The sequence below is a fragment of the Gorilla gorilla genome, chromosome 20, assembly GCF_029281585.2.
Source record: "Gorilla gorilla gorilla isolate KB3781 chromosome 20, NHGRI_mGorGor1-v2.1_pri, whole genome shotgun sequence".
NCBI classification, from domain to species: domain Eukaryota; kingdom Metazoa; phylum Chordata; class Mammalia; order Primates; family Hominidae; genus Gorilla; species Gorilla gorilla.
In genome coordinates, this window is record NC_073244.2 from 8,680,211 (window position 1) to 8,696,560 (window position 16,350).

The following is a 16,350-nucleotide window of genomic DNA, read 5'->3' on the forward strand; positions in this document are numbered from 1 at the left end:
CCGAAGCCCCGAGGGCGGGACGTTTCGCCCTCCCTGCCGCGCGTGCCCCGCCTACCCCGAGCGGCCCGGGAGTACCTGTACCTTTCAGCTGCGCCGGCCGCGAGGCCACGGAGAGCTCGCCTTGGAGAGCCCAGGAGCAGGGGAGACATGGTGAGTGCGGGGCACGAGCAGAGCCAGCGGACGTCGGAGCGACGGGAACCGGCTGGAACCAGAGTCCGCCGAAGTCTGCGGCGGGGCTTGGCTGAGAGACGCGCGGGGAGGCGCAGGACTAGCACCTCGGACACGGGGACGCCATCACAGCGGCCGGGCTGGAGGACTGGGGGCAGTTTGGGGGGACGGAAGGGGCGGCAAGGAGCCGGGGGGTAACTTAGGGGGAGGCCTGGGCAGGAGGGGGGCTGGAGGTAGTTTGGGGGGACGGTAGGGGCGGTCAGGGGTGAGGGACCAGTTTGGGGGGACGGCAAGGGACGGTCAGCAGGTTGGGGATGTTACGCGTGTCCGTATAAGAGATCACCTGAGCAGGCTTAGTGTGAGCCACAAGGCTGTTTACTCACTTGGGTGCAAGTGGGCTGAGTCTGAGAAAGGAGTCAGCAAAGGGTGATGGGATTATTATTGGTTTTATTTATTTATTTATTTATTTATTTATTTTTGGGACGGAGTCCCGCTCTGTCGCCAGGCTGGAGTGCAGTGGCGTGATCTCGGCTCACTGCAACTTCCGCCTCCCGGGTTCAAGCGATTCTCCTGCCTCAGCCTCCGGAGTAGCTGAGATTACTGGCGACCGCCGCCACGCCCGGCTAATTTGTGTTTTTAGTAGAGACAGGGTTTCACCGTGTTGGTCAGAATGGTCTCGATCTCTTGACCTTGTGATCTGCCCGCCTCGGCCTCCCAAAGTGCTGGGATTACAGGCGTGAGCCACCGCGCCCGGCAATCATTAGTCCTTATAGGTTTGGGACAGGCATCGGAGTTAGGAGCAGTTTTTTTGAGGACAGTTGGTGGGTGTTACAAAGTACATTCTCAAGGGCGGCGACGATGTTTCAAAGTACATTCGCAAGGGCTTGGGGGATGTATTGTCACAAGGGCTGGGAGGAATATTACAAAGTACCTTCACAAGGGCGCGAGCGTGTATTGTCACAAGGGCGGGGTACATTCACAAGAGCGAGGAGGACGTATCGTACAAAGTACATTCACAAGGGCGGGGGAATATCACAAAGTACATTATCACAAGGGCGGGGGGCTTGACCATGGTGCGGCCAGCTCAGAGAACCTTACAGGGGACAGCTTGGGGGGACGGCAAGGGACGGTCCGGGGGTCAGAGGCAGTTTGGGGGACGACCTCAGCGGTGGGAGTTACCTGCCCTGGGGGTTTTGTTGCAGGGTATCACTAATGCTGTGAAAGCTTTATTCGGGCAGCCGGTGTCAGTAAATATACTGTCTCCTGTTTGGCTTTTTTCTTCTCCTTAGTGACAATAGGAAAATGTTCAAGTGTGTTTTCTGCCTTCTGGTCCGTCAGGATAACACCTGTTTATTGTGGGTACAGGCTAAGCATGGCCTAAGGAAGTCTCTCAGGAATATTCTGTCTCCCACCAGAATTGTAGAGAAAGTGTGCGCAGTTCCACATCTTATAGCAGCTAGAGATGGATTAAAATGTTCATAAAAATAGTTTTTCAAATGCCAAAGCAATCAGACAAAAAATAATAGTTATTCTTCCATACAAGGTGCAGAGTTTGCGACAGTGTGTGATCGTGTTCCATTTCAGTTCAGCTAGACATGAGATTAATGCAAATTCTGCAAAAACCTGTAAAACTGAGGCGTGTTCCATTCTGGTTAGTTTCCAGTTTGTCACCAAGAGTATTGCTTCACTGATCCATCATCTGTTTGCTGACTGGGAAAAGCAGTTTCTGGCCATGTAAAGTCATAAAGACTGCCTTGGAACTCCCTTCCCCTACTTACACAAGGGGTGGAAAGCAGTGATTCTGCTGCATTCTCACTCTACGGGATGAGGGTCTTTGTGGCATTTAAAGTGTAGCACCTGGAGCAGGGAGGTGAGCCCCAAGACCGGTGACTCCAGCTGAGCCCACAGTTGAGCCTGCACGGGAGGCCGCTGAGGGTGCAGCGGGGTCTGGCTGGGCAGCCTCCGCCTGCTCAGTACTGCCTCGTAGAACAGCCGCAGCGGGAACTGTTCATGCTGATTGAGGCTGCTGAGCATGGGAAAGACGATTGTCCTGGAGATGTGCTTGTGGGCGTTTTAGCCTTTCTGAGGTTGCACCTGTGTTGTCTTGGCGCAGTTTCTAAGCAGCTGGTTTAGTTTATGCATTAAGTGTTGTTTTTCTTTTTTGGAGACACTGTGTCTCCCAGGCTGGAGTCCAGTGGCGTGATCTCCACACATTGTATCCTCCGCCTCCCGGGTTCAAGCAATTCTCCTGCCTCAGCCTCCCGAGTAGCTGGGATTACAGGCACCTGCCACCTCGCCCGGCTAATTTTTTGTATTTTTAGTAGAGACGGGGTTTCACCCTGTTAGCCAGGGTGGTCTCGATCTCCTGACCTCGTGATCCACTCTCCTCGGCCTCCGAAAGTGCTGGGATTACAGGCGTGAGCCACCGCACCCGGCCCATTCCTGGCTACTTTTTATATTTTTTTGTAGAGACAGGGGGCCTCGCTGTTGCCCCAGGCTAGTCTCAAACTCCTGGACTCAAGCGATCTGCCCTCCTTGGCCTCCCAAAGTGCTGGGATTACAAGCATGGGCCACTGCACCCGGCCTGAAATTTCAATAAGTGACTGTGACCATTAATGCACCGTGAATAGCAGCTCAAAAGGCTTTTCTGTGGTTTCTTTCCTTTGCACACATGCTGGTGTCTGAGACAGTGGGTGACGCAGTTAGTTCAATCATTCCAGCATTTGTCAGGCTTGGGTTAATTCAAGTGTGTTCATTTATTTTGTGTACTTATTTATTTTTAGAGACAAGGTCTTGTTCTGTTGCCCAAGCTGGAGTGCAGTGGTGTGATCATGGCTCACTGCAGTCTCAAACTCCTGGCTTTAAGTCATCCCCTCACCTCAGCTTTCCAAGTAGCTGAGACCACAGGTGTGCACCACCACACCCAGCCAAAGTTCTTTTCGTTTGTTTCTTTGTTTTTGTTTGTTTGTTTTTGTTTTTTTTTTTTGAGACAGAGTTTCGCTCTGTGGCCCAGGCTGGAGTGCAGTGGCACCATCTCGGCTCACTGCAAGCTCTGCCTCCCGGGTTCAAGCAATCCTCCTACCTCAGCCTCCCGAATAGCTGCGGTTACAGGCATGTGCCACCAAGCCTGGCTAATTTTTACATTTTTAGTAGACACAGAGTTTCATAATGTTGGCCAGGTTGGTCTCAAACTCTTGGCCTCAAGTGATCTACCTGCCTCAGCCTCCCAAAGTGCTGGGATTATAGGTGTGAGCCACACTGCACCTGGCCTCCCTTGTAGCTTACTGTCTGTGTCTGGGCATATGTGAGCACTTGCCATGCCTGGACGTTGTAAGAACTAACTTCTGAATGGGCTCTGCTTTTGTCATTCACAGTGAGATGTGCATTATGCCGACGATTGAACTTGCCGTTGATGTGGACGTTCCTTATTCTCCCATAGATAGCATCTCTCCTTGCCCAGGTGTTAAACTGCCCCTCATTTCCAGCATTGTCGCAAGGCTTGCTCTGTCATATATTCACATGAGCACCATAAACACAGCTTCCCATCCTTTTGTGTCGGTCTATTTGTCCATCCTGACGATACCATCCTCTAATTACTATTTTTTCTTTTTTTGAGATGGAGTCTTGCTTTGTTGCTCAGGTTGGAGTGCAGTGGCGCAATCTTGGCTCACTGCATCCTCCGTCTCTGGGGTTCAAGCGATTCTTCTGCCTCAGCCTCCCGAGTAGCTGAGATTACAGGCACGTGCCAGCACGCCCAGTTAATTTTTAAATTTTTAGTAGAGATGGGGTTTCATCATGTTGGCCAGGCTGGTCTCGAACTCTTGACTTCAGGTGATCCGCCCCACCCTCGGCATTCCAAAGTATTCGCATTACAGGCGTGAGCCACCGCACCTGGCCCTCCTAATTATGATTGTGATTTAAGTGCCTTGATGTGTTTTAGAATTGTCCCTCTACCAGCTGAGGCGGGCGGATCACGAGGTCAGGAGATCGAGACCATCCTGGCTAATAGGGTGAAACCCTGTGTCTACTAAAAATACAAAAAAAATTAGCCAGGCGTGGTGGCGGGCGCCTGTAGTCCCAGCTACTCGGGAGGCTGAGGCAGGAGAATGGCGTGAACCCAGGAGGCGGAGGTTGCAGTGAGCTGAGATTGCGCCACTGCACTCCAGCCTGGGTGACAGAGCAAGACTCTGTCTCAAAAAAAAAAAAAAAAAAAAGAATTGTCCCTCTACCTTGTTCTGTAGGAAACCTGGTTGTTCTTAGACATTTGCCTTTCATTTCAGTTCTTAGAAGCAGTTTTTCATAAATTCAAAAACAAGGAATAAAATGAGGCAGGTTTTGGATTTAATGGAATTTTATTCAAACCCTACATCTGTCTGAGAGATGGGCTGACGTGGTGGCATTGTTTCCTTCCTAAGTCCGTGTGCCATCTCTCATTTCTCTCTCCTTTGATGTCATTCGGTAGTGTTTTATAATTGTTCCATGATGATTGTTTTATATCCTTCATTAGATATAAAATCCCTCTGTTGCCCAGGCTGGAGTGCAGTGATGCAATCATGGCTCACTGCAGCCTCAAACTCCTGCGCTCAAGCGATCTTCGGCCTCAGCCTCCTGAGTAGCTGGGACTGCAGACTCATGCCACCACACCCAGCTAATTAAAAAAATTTTTTTATAGAGCTGGGGTCTTCCTGTGTTGCCCAGGCTGGTCTCAAATTCCTGGGCTCAAGCGATCCTCCCTTCTCAGCCTCCCAAAGTGCTGGGAGGAAAGGCGTGAGCCATGGTGCCCGGCCCTGAGTGTGAATTTTAAAAGGCTAATGCCCAAGCAGTGTATCTTAGTAAGGACAAGCAGGCCTGAAGGAGCTTTGGAATACTGAAGACAGAGCAAGAAAAATATGCCAGTGGGGCTCAGATCAAGTATTTTAGCAATGTTGATTATTCTGTTGTCATTGTGGAGTTGATTGCACAGCCTTGCCGGTCTACCCATATGCAAGAAGAAGCCCCTTTGGCCAAAACCGCCCCCTCCCTGGCTGGCCAGTAAACAAACAGTCCAAAGCCACACGGTCATCTGCTGCGTGGCTACCAGGGAGCGTCGTCCTGGCTGTGAAGCTTCCAGACAGTCACTGTCTGCTGTGTGTGGTTAGAAGGATTTGGACATCTGTGTTGTGTGTGCACAAGACTGTCCTCGGGGGATGGGCCAGAGGGCCCAGGTTTGCCTCGGTGCCATAAGTATCATTTCCATTTCAGGAAGGAGGTTATGTGGACCCGTGAGTGTCACCACCGGAGGCATCAGGGCAGCTCCGGGCAGAGAGGCACAGGTCCTGTGGAAGCCTCCGTCTCTAGTGGGCTGTGGAGGCCACATGGGAGGACAGTGTCCTGCACCAGATCCCCATGGCCAATTCACCGCCACTGGGACTGGTCTGAGATTCCCTGAGGCTGGAGCGGAGGCTTCGAAAGCCTCTCCAGAGGAGTCCAGGCGGGGGGTGGGGTGGGGGCACAGTGGAATCCTGTCGCCATTGCATTTTCCACAGAATCTAGAACCTCTTGTTGTCCCACAAGTAGGCTGATTTCTGATCGCACAGATGGGTCACAGTAAAACCTGTAAGTGAGGAATACGTTCTCTCCAAAACCCAGATAGACCTAAAAAGTGTTAGGCTTGCTCTGGCCGTGGGTGTTGATAAATGAGGTATGCTTCCTGCCTGGGCTGCTGCTTCAAATAACGACCAGAAATATGAACAAAGTGGTGGGGACTTGAGTCTAATGGGGTGCAGCAGCTCGCCCCACCTGGAAAGTTCTGCAGCAGGCCCACAAGCCTGTCCCCGTGCCTGGCTCTTCCGAAAGCGCAAATTAAATCTCTAAAACCTAAAACCCTCTCATCCCCAAGGCCAGCTGCCCTCTTCCACTTCATAATGTCACGGGAATCATTTTCCCCCATCCTACACCTCAGTAGGATTTTCATTATCGTTATGTCACAGAGAGATCCATTCTTTTCCATTGGTTCGTTTGTCCAGCCTTCTGCTAATACTGTACTGGCAAGATTGACAGCTCTAAAATCCTTGCCCTGTGTTAGGTAAGCCTTCACCCTGTTCTTCAGAAAGTTTTGGCTATTTTTAGCCTCTTTTTCTCTGTTAGGTTTGGAAAGTAGTTTTGTTAAGTCCTAAAAAGTCTCATTAAGAGAGGATCTCACTCTGTTGCCCAGACTGGAGTACAGTGGTGTGATCACAGCTCACTGAAACCTCCTGGGCTCAAGTGATCCTGCTGCGTCAGCCTCCCTAGTAGCTAGGACTGCAGGCACATGCCATCATGCCTGGCTAATTTTAAAAATAATAAAAAAATTGTAGACTGTGTCTCCTTATGAAGCCCAGGGTGGTCTCAAATTCCTGGCCTCAAGCAGTCTTCCTGCCTCGGCCTCCCAAAATGCTGGGATTATGGGCATGAACCACCTCACAGGGCCCCGATCAAGATTTGTTTCTCCATTGAAATCCTTTACTAGCCTTAAGTACTTATTTAACTTTGGATTTTCCCATAGTATGTATCAGCTTTTAAAAATTAATTTTCAGACTATTCTGAAGTAGAAACATAATGCAATTTCTTGGAATCTTGGTAAAAATCTTTTTCTAGGATTATCTCTTTGTTCTGTTGGGGTTTTATGTGCATAATTCTTAGAAATTTGCATAAAGACAAGTTTATGTTTTATAATTCTTGTATATTTCCTGGTGGTGCTGGAACTAGTATAACGTTGACTAGAGGTGAGGTCATGGGCGTCTTCATTTTGTGTATCATGTTTTTGAGGAAGACAGTGAACTTCACATTCTTTATGTTGTTTAAAAACCAGCTTTACTGACATATAGAACGTACAGCCATTTAACGTGCACATTTCATTGTTGTTGTTATTTTTTTTTTTTTTGGTTTTTTTTTTGAGATGGAGTCTTGCTCTGTCGCTCAGGCTGGAGTGCAGTAGCGTGCACTCCAAGCTCCGCCTCCCCAGTAGCTGGGACTACAGGCACCCGTCACCACGCCCGGCTAATTTTTTGCATTTTTAGTAGAGATAGCTAGGATGATCTCGACCTCCTGACCTCGTGATCTGCCCGCCTCGGCCTCCCAAAGTGCTGGGATTACAGGTGTGAGCCACCGCGCCCGGCCATTGGTTTTTACAGTCACAGAATCCTGCAACCAAGGCCACAGTCAACTTGAGGACATTTCCATCACCTCACGAAGAAACCCCCAGACCCTTCAGTTATACCACTCTCCTATTGCCCCGGAGCCCCTCCACCACCCTAAGAAATGACTCATCTGCCTCTGTCTCTAGAGATTTGGCTGTTCTTGACATTTCGTATGTTGTTTCTCTTTTTTTTCTTTTTTTCCTTTTTATTCTTTTGTTCTTTTGACATTTCATATGAATGGAATCCTAATATGTGTTCTTTTCTGACGGCTTCTCTCACTGGACATGTTTTCTGGGTCATTCATGTTTTAGCCTGTTAGAGCCTCACTCCTTACATGGCTGAGTCATATCTACTGTGTGGGCTGTACCACATTTTGTTTATCAGTTGATCAACTTTGAGTTGTTTCCACCTTTTGGCTATTGTGAATAGTGCTGCTGTGAACATTTGGGTACAAATGTTTCTTTAAATGTTTTCAAATTTCTTCAGTATATATTTAGGAGTGGAATTTCCATTTGATAATACTATGTTAACTTTTTTTCCTTATAATAGATTTTATTTTATTTATTTATTTTTATTTTTTTGAGACGGAGTCTTGCTCTGTTGCCCAGGCTGGAGTGCAGTGGCGCAATCTCGGCTCACTGCAAGCTCTGCCTCCCGGGTTCACGCCATTCTCCTGCCTCAGCCTCCCGAGTAGCTGGGACTACAGGCGCCCGCCACCATGCCCGGCTAATTTTTTGTATTTTTAGTAGAGACGGGGTTTCACCATGTTAGCCAGGATAGTCTCGACCTCGTGATCCGCCCACCTCGGCCTCCCAAAGTGCTAGGATTACAGGCATGAGCCTCCGCGCCTGGCCGGTATCTTGTTTTAATTTGCATTTCCCTGATGACATGATGTGGAGCATTTTTTATATACTCATCTGCCATCTATATCTTCACAGATGAGTTGTCTTAAGGTCCTTAGCCTCCACACCTGGCTAATTTTTTCTTAATTTTAGAAATGGGGTCTCACTGTGTTGCCCAGGGTGATCTGAAACTCCTGAGCTCAAGCAATCCTCCCACCTTAGCCTCCCAACATGCTGGGATTACAGGCATGTGCCACCACACCTGGCCTATTTGTACATGCTTTACTCTACATCGCACTCTCCTGATGACTACAGCTCTCCAGAAAGCCTGGAAAATGCATAGTGTCAGTCTTCCAACTTGAACCTTCCCCTTCAATACTGTGTTGGTATTTTGAGTCTCTTACCTCTCCATATAAACTTTACAATGAGTTTGTCAATATCCACCAAATAACTTGCTGGGATTTTGATTGGGATTGTGTTGAATCTATAGATCAAGTTGGGAAGAACCAATGTCTTGACAATATTGAGTCTTCTATCCGTGGACATGGAATAACTATCCACTTAGTTCTTTGATTTCTTCTGTCAGAGTTTTACAATTTTCCTAAGATCTTGTGCACATTTTGTTAGAATTATACCTGTATGTTTTATTTTAGGGCAATGCTGATTTAATTCCAGTATTGTCTAAGAGCATATGATGTACGATATTCTTTTAAACTTGTTAAGGTGTTTTATGTCCCAAAATACAGTCTAGGTTGAGGAGTGTTCCATGTGAGCTTGACAAGAATGTGTTTTCTGCTGTTGTTGAAGTTGTCTACAGACATTCATCATTGGGGGTGCTGTTGAATTCAACTCTGTGCTTATCGATGTTCCACCTGCTTGATCTGTTTCTTTTCTTTTTTTTTTTTTTTTTTTTGAGACAGAGTCTTGCTCTGTTGCCCAGGATGGAGTGCAGTGGTGCAATCTCTGCTCACTGCAAGCTCCGCCTCCTGGGTTCACGCCATTCTCCTGCCTCAGCCTCCCCAGCAGCTGGGACTACAGGTACTCGCCGCCATGCCCAGCTAATTTTTTTGTATTTTTAGTAGAGATGGGGTTTCACCGTGTTAGCCAGGATAGTCTCGATCTCCTGACCTCGTGATCCACCTGCCTCAGCCTCCCAAAGTGCTGGGATTACAGGCGTGAGCTACCGTGCCCAGGTGCTTGATCTATTTCTAATAGATGTTTAAGTCTTCAGCTATGATGGTGGATTCATCTATTTTTTCCTTACAGTTCCAGCAGTTTGTACCTCCTCTGCCTAAAATTAATATATGTGCTCCAGCTTTCTTTTGAATAGAGTTAGCATGATTTATCTTTCTCCATCCCCTTACTTTTAATCTATTATGTATCTTTAACGTGGGTTTCTTATAGGTAAGGGGTCCCCAGCCCCCAGGCCGCGGACCAGTACTGGGCCACCCAGGAGGGGGTGAGTGGCGGGCAAGCGAGCAAACCCGAGCTCCATCTCCCGTCAGCTCAGCAGCGGCGTTAGACTCGCACAGGAGCCTGAAGCAGACTGTGAACTGTGCATGAGAGGGATCTAGGTTGCGTGCTTCTTATGAGAATCTAATGCCTGATGACCTGGCACTGTCACCCGTCACCCCCAGATGAGACTTTCCAGTCACAGGAAAACAAGCTCAGAACTCCCACCGAGTCTACCTTGGGGCGGGTATGTAATAACAATGTGCACGATAAATGCCATGCGCTTGAGCCATCCTGAAAGCATCCATCCCCCACCCCGTCCACCTGTGGAAAACCGTCTTCCACAAAACCAGTCCCAGTGCCAGCCAAGCTGGGGACTGCTATTATAGACCACATATAGTTGGGTCTAGTTTTTTTGGTCCGTCCTGACAATCTGTTAATTGTAGTCCATCAACTTTTAAAGGGATTGTTGACATAGTTGGATTAATAGCTTCCATATTTGTTACTGTTTTCTTTTTTCTTTTTTTTTTTGAGACAGAGTCTCCCTCTGTTGCCCAGGCTGGAGTGCGGTGGTGCGGTCTCAGCTCACTGCAAGCTCCGCCTCCCGGGTTCACGCCATTCTCCTGCCTCAGCCTCCCGAGTAGCTGGGACTACAGGTGCCCACCACCACACCCGGCTAATTTTTTGTATTTTTAGTAGAGACAGGGTTTCACCATGTTAGCCAGGATGGTCTCGATCTCCTGACATCGTGATCCGCCTGCCTCGGCCTCCCAAAGTGCTGGGGTTACAGGCGTGAGCCAATGCGCCCGGCCTAATTTTTGTATTTTTAGTAGAGACGGGGGTTTCACTGTGTTGGCCAGGATGGTCTCAATCTCCTGACCTTGTGATCCGCCTGCCTCGGCCTCCCAAAGTGCTGGGGTGACAGGCGTGAGCACTGCGCCCGGCCTGGTTACTGTTTTCTGTTTTTGTTGCCCTGGTTCGTTGTTCCTTATTTTGTCTTCCACTCTTTTTCTGCCTTTTTTGGTTTTGATTGCATGTTTTGTGTGATTCCATTTTTTCTCCTTTCTTAGCAAGTCAGGTATGTTTCTCTTTCCTTTTTTTAGTGATAGCCCTAGAGATATTTATTTATTTATTTGGCAGAGTCTTGCTCTATCAGCCAGGTTGGAGTGCAGTGGTACAATCATGGCTCACTGCAGCCTTAATCTCCCAGACTCAAGCCATCTTGTTACCTCAGCTTCCCAAGTAGCTGGGACCACAGGGTACATGCCTCCAAGCCCAGCTTATTTTTAAAAACTTTTTGTGGCTGGGCACGGTGGCTCATGCCTGTAATCCCAGCACTTTGGGAGGCCGAGGTGGGTGGATCACCTGAGGTCAGGAGTTTGAGACCAGCCTGGCCAACATGGTGAAACCCTGTCTCTACAAAAATACCAACAAAATTAGCTGGGCATGATGGTGGGTGCCTGTAATCCCAGCTGCTCGGGAGGCTGATGTGGGAGAATCTCCTGAACCCGAGAGGCAGAGGTTGCAGTGAACTGAGATTGTGTCATTGCACTCCAGCCTGGGCGACAGAGGGAGAGTCTGTCTCAAAAACAAAAAAACAACAACAAAAAACTTTGTAAAGACAGGGTGTCACTATGTTGCCCAGACTGGTCTTGAACTCCTGGCCTCAAGCAATCCTCCCGCCCCAGCCTCCCAAAATGCTGGCATTTCAGGCATGAGCCACCGCGCCCAACCTAGAAGTTTTCATTACATGTCTTCAGGCTCAGAGTCTTTCCTCAGCCACACCCAGTCTACTCATGTGTGCATTAAAGTCATTCTCCATTTCTGTTACAGTGCTTTTCACATCTCTCCCATGGCTTTTTCATTCTTAGGATTTCCACTTCTCAGCCTGTATTGCCTGTTTTTGCATGTTGTCTACTTTTTCCATTAGAGCATTTCACCTGTTAATCATACTTGTTTTAAATTCCCAGTCTGATAATTCCAACGTCCCTGCCATATCTGAGGGGTTCTGCTTTATCTCTTCAAGCTGTGTCTTTTGCCTTTTAGTATGCCTTGTCATTTCTTTCTGGAAAGCCAGACGCAATGTACTGGGTGAAAGGCACTGAAGTAAATAGACCTTTAGTAACACAGTGGTGAGGTGTGGGCAGAGGGCAAGGATTCCCTGATCCTCTGATGACGTCTCAGTCTTTTCTTGAGCCTGTGCCCCGCGACACTGAACTTCACAAGTGCTTCTCAGTTCTTCCTTCTCCTCTCACTTGGCGGGACAAGATGAATAGAGGAAGATGATGGGGGATACATCTCTTTCCACAGGTCATTTAGACACTGATGAAACCCCAACAGGTGAGGCTCTGATCAAATAGTTTTAAGGGAAAGGCCCGGTGAGAAAGAGCAGAAATATCTGGCCTATTTCAAAATCATTATTTTTCTCCTCTACAAGGCTGGGCCCCCTGAGATTGCTAACTCAGACTTGGGCCCGCTGTGCCCCCGGCAATTCATCAGTTACAGCTCAGGGTTTCCCATGTAAGTAACGGTTCCCACAGAGGCTTCTGTTCATGGTTGTGTGTTCTGGTAAGTTATGATTCTCTGTATCTGCCTCTCTCTTCAGTTTGAGGGGGCAGAGCTTGCCTTGTGACATCAGTTCTCTGAAGGATGGAAGAAGAGCTTGTTGAGGTTTCAGTTTGTTCAGCTTTTTGTTACAACGGAGTAATAACTTCCAAGCTCCTTAAATGCTGGACCAAAAACTAGAAGTCATTTAACTTTTAAAAAGAACTGCCACACTGTTTTCTTAATTGGTTGTACCATTTTACATTCCCACCAGCAGTGTGTGAAGATTCCTGTTTCTCCATATCCTTGCCAAAACTTATTTTCCTTTTTTTTTTTTTTCCAAGGCAGAAGAATTTTTTCTTAGTACAGAACAAAATGAAAAGTCTCCCATGTCTACCTCTTTCTACACAGACACGGCAACCATCTGATTTCTCAATCTTTTCCCCACCTTTCCCCCCTTTCTATTCCACAAAACCGCCATTGTCATCATGGCCCATTCTCAATGAGCTGTTGGGTACACCTCCCAGACGGGGTGGTAGCCAGGCAGAGGGGCTCCTCACTTCCCAGTAGGGGCGGCCGGGCAGAGGCGCCCCTCACCTCCCAGACGGGGCGGCTGGCCGGGCAGAGGGCTGACCCCCCCCACCTCCCTCCTGGATGGGGCAGCTGGCTGGGCAGAGGGGCTCCTCACTTCCCAGTAGGGGCGGCCGGGCAGAGGCGCCCCTCACCTCCCAGATGGGGCGGCTGGCCAGGCAGGGGGCTGACCCCCCGCACCTCCCTCCCGGATGGGGCGGCTGGCTGGGCGGTGGGCTGACCCCCCCACCTCCCTCCTGGACGGGGCAGCTGGCCGGGCAGAGGGGCTCCTCACTTCCCAGTAGGGGCGGCCGGGCAGAGGCGCCCCTCACCTCCCGGACAGGGCAACTGGCCGGGGGGCGGGGGGGGGGGGGGGCTGACCCTCCCACCTCCCTCCCAGACGGGGTGGCTGCTGGGCGGAGAGGCTCCTCACTTCTCAGACGGGGCGGTTGCCAGGCAGAGGGTCTCCTCACTTCTCAGACGGGGCGGCCGGGCAGAGACGCTCCTCACATCCCGGACGGGGCGGCAGGGCAGAGGTGCTCCCCACATCTCAGATGATGGGCGGCTGGGCAGAGACGCTCCTCACTTCCCAGATGTGATGGCGGCCGGGAAGAGGCGCTCCTCACTTCCTAGATGGGATGGCGGCTGGGCAGAGACGCTTCTCACTTTCCAGACTGGGCAGCCAGGCAGAGGGGCTCCTCACATCCCAGACGGGGTGGCGGCCAGGCAGAGGCTGCAATCTCGGCACTTTGGGAGGCCAAGGCAGGCGGCTGGGAGGTGGAGGTTGTAGCGAGCCGAGATCACGCCACTGCACTCCAGCCTGGGCGCCATTGAGCACCGAGTGAACGAGACTCCGTCTGCAATCCCGGCACCTCGGGAGGCCGAGGCTGGCAGATCACTCGCGGTTAGGAGCTGGAGACCAGGCCGGCCAACACAGCGAAACCCCGTCTCCACCAAAAAAATATGAAAACCAGTCAGGCGTGGCGGCGCGCGCCTGCAATCGCAGGCACTCGGCAGGCTGAGGCAGGAGAATCAGGCAGGGAGGTTGCAGTGAGCTGAGATGGCAGCAGCACAGTCCAGCTTCGGCTCAGCATCAGAGAGAGACCGTGGAAAGAGAGGGAGAGGGAGACCGTGGGGAGAGGGAGAGGGAGAGGGAGAGGGTTATTTTCCTTTTTAGTTTTTTATTTTACCCATCCTAGTGGGTGAGAAGTGGTATCTCCTTTTTGTTTTGATTTGCATTTCTTTGATGACTAATTACTGACAATGTTTATTTTTCTTGGAGAAATGTCTATTTACATCCTTTCCCCACTTTTTTGTTGTTGAGACTGAGTCTTGCTCTGTCACCTAGGCTGGAGTGCAATGGTGCGATCTCGGCTCACTGCAACCTCTGCCTCCCTGGGTTCAAGCGATTCTCCCTCCTCAGCCTCCTGAGTAGCTGGGATTACAGGCATCCGCCACCATGCCCTGCTAATTTTTGTGTTTTTAGTAGAGACGGGGTTTCACCATATTGGCCAGGCTGGTCTCAAACTGCTGACCTTGTGATCCGCCCGCCTCTAAAGTGCTGAGATTACAGGTGTGAGCCACTGTGCCTGGCTGCTTAATCAGTTTTGTTCGATCTTTTCAAACAACTAGCTTTGGTTTCATTGATTTTTCTCTGTTGTTTTACTGTTCTCTATTTCATTAATTTGCCTGTAATATTTATTATTTCCTTACTCCTAATTGCTTAGGTTTAGTTTTATTTTCCTATTGTCTCGAGGTGGACCAGGTTAGGTTGTTGATTTGCAATCTTTAGGATAGGTATTTATAGCTATTAATTTCCTTCATATAAGTTTTGGTATATTATGTCTTTATTTTCCATCCATCTCAGAGTATTTCCCTTTTGATTTCTCTTTGATCCATTAGTTATGGAGGAGTGTGTTAATATCCACATATTAGTGAATTTGCCAAATTTTCTGTATTAGTTTGAAATTTCATTTCTCATTCCATTGTGGTCAGAGAACATACTTCTGGTTTTTTTTTTTTTTTTTTTGTGGGGGGAGACTAACTCTCACTGTCTGGTGTGATCAGAGCTCACTGCAACTTCTGTCTTCAAGCAATTCTCGTGCCTCACCCTCCCAAGTAGCTGGGAATCCGTGTGTGTGCCACCATACCCAGCAAATTTTTGCATTTTTAGTAGAGACAGGGTCTCACTATGTTGCCCAGGCTGGTCTCGAACACCTGAGCTCCAGCGATCCATCTGCCTTGGTCTCCCAAAATGCTGGGATTACAGGTGTGAGTCACCAAGCCCAGGCAATATTTTGTATTTCTACTGTTTGAAATGTGTTGAGGTTTCTTCTATGGCCTAGCAAAGGGTCTCTTTTACAGAACGTTCTTCTGCACTTGAATGTATGTTTTGCTATTGTTGGGTTCAGTGTTCTGCAGATGTCTGCTATGTCTAAATGACTTATAGTTCAATTATTTTATTTCCTTGTATTTCACCTAGATGTTCTATCATTAAAAAGTGGGGTAATTGATGAGGCTGTGTTCAACTAAAAAAGAAAAAAGAATGGGTATTTATGTTTCAACTTCTATTTTTAATTATCCATTTCTTTTATTTTTATTTATTTTTTTGAGTCTTGCTCTGTCACCCAGGCTAGAGTGACAATCTTGGCTGGAGAGCACAATCTTGGCTCACTGCAACTTCTGCCTCCCGGGTCAAGTGATTCTCCTGCCTCAGCCTCCTGAGTAGCTGGGATTACAGGCACGTGCCACCATGCCCGGCTAATTTTTGTATTTTTAGTAGAGACAAGAGTTTCACTATGTTGGCCAGGCTGGTTTTGAACTCCTGACCTCCAGTGATCTGCCCACCTCGGCCTCCCAAACTGCTGGGATTATAGGCGTGAGCCACCGCACCCAGCCCCATCCTTTACTTTCCATCTGTTTGTATCTTTGGATCAAAAGTGTGTGTCTTATACAGCGTATATAGTTGGATTGTTTGTTATCCGTATTCTGACAGCCTCTGCCATTTCACTGGGTTCTGTGACTCATTCCCAGTTAGTGTCATTATTGACGCAGACATACTTAACGTTTGTCATCTTACTTTTTGTTTTCTGTGGGTTTTATGTCTTTGTTGTTGCTTTACTCCTTTACTACTTTCTTTTTTTTTTTTTTGAGATGGAATTTCGCTCTGTCACCCAGGCTGGAGAGCAGTGGTGCGATCTCGGCTCACTGCAACCTCCACCTCCTGGGTTCAAGTGATTCTCCTGCCTCAGCCTCCTGAGTAGCTGGGATTACAGTCATGCGCCACCACACTAGGCTAATTTTGTATTTTTAGCAGAGACAGGGGTTTCTCCATGTTGGTCAGGCTGGTCTCAAACTCCCGACCTCAGGTGATCTGCCTGCCTCGGCCTCCCAAAGTGCTGGGATTACAGGCATGAGCCACTGCGCCCGGCCACTAGTTTCATTTTCATTAAGTATTTTCTAATGAAACCTTTCAATTGTTTAACTTTTTACTATTTGTTGGTTTCTTTAGGGGTTACTATATTATAAATGCGAGGCTTATCAGATGAGCTTCAGGTTTATATTAATCGCTCGATTCCAGTGAGATACAGAAATGCTGCATGTGTAGCTCTATTCCT

At 48.7% G+C, this 16,350-nt stretch overlaps 1 protein-coding gene across 1 annotated transcript in view; it reads left to right on the plus strand.

Moving 5' to 3' along the window:
• The window catches only part of ZNF57 (zinc finger protein 57), a 20,103-nt gene continuing 3,753 nt past the window's right edge, over positions 1-16,350 (plus strand). The window contains exon 1 of the mRNA XM_031007493.3: positions 1-150. Within this exon, the coding sequence (XP_030863353.2) occupies positions 148-150 (3 nt within the window). The 5' untranslated portion in view covers positions 1-147. The remainder of the gene's footprint in view (positions 151-16,350) is intronic.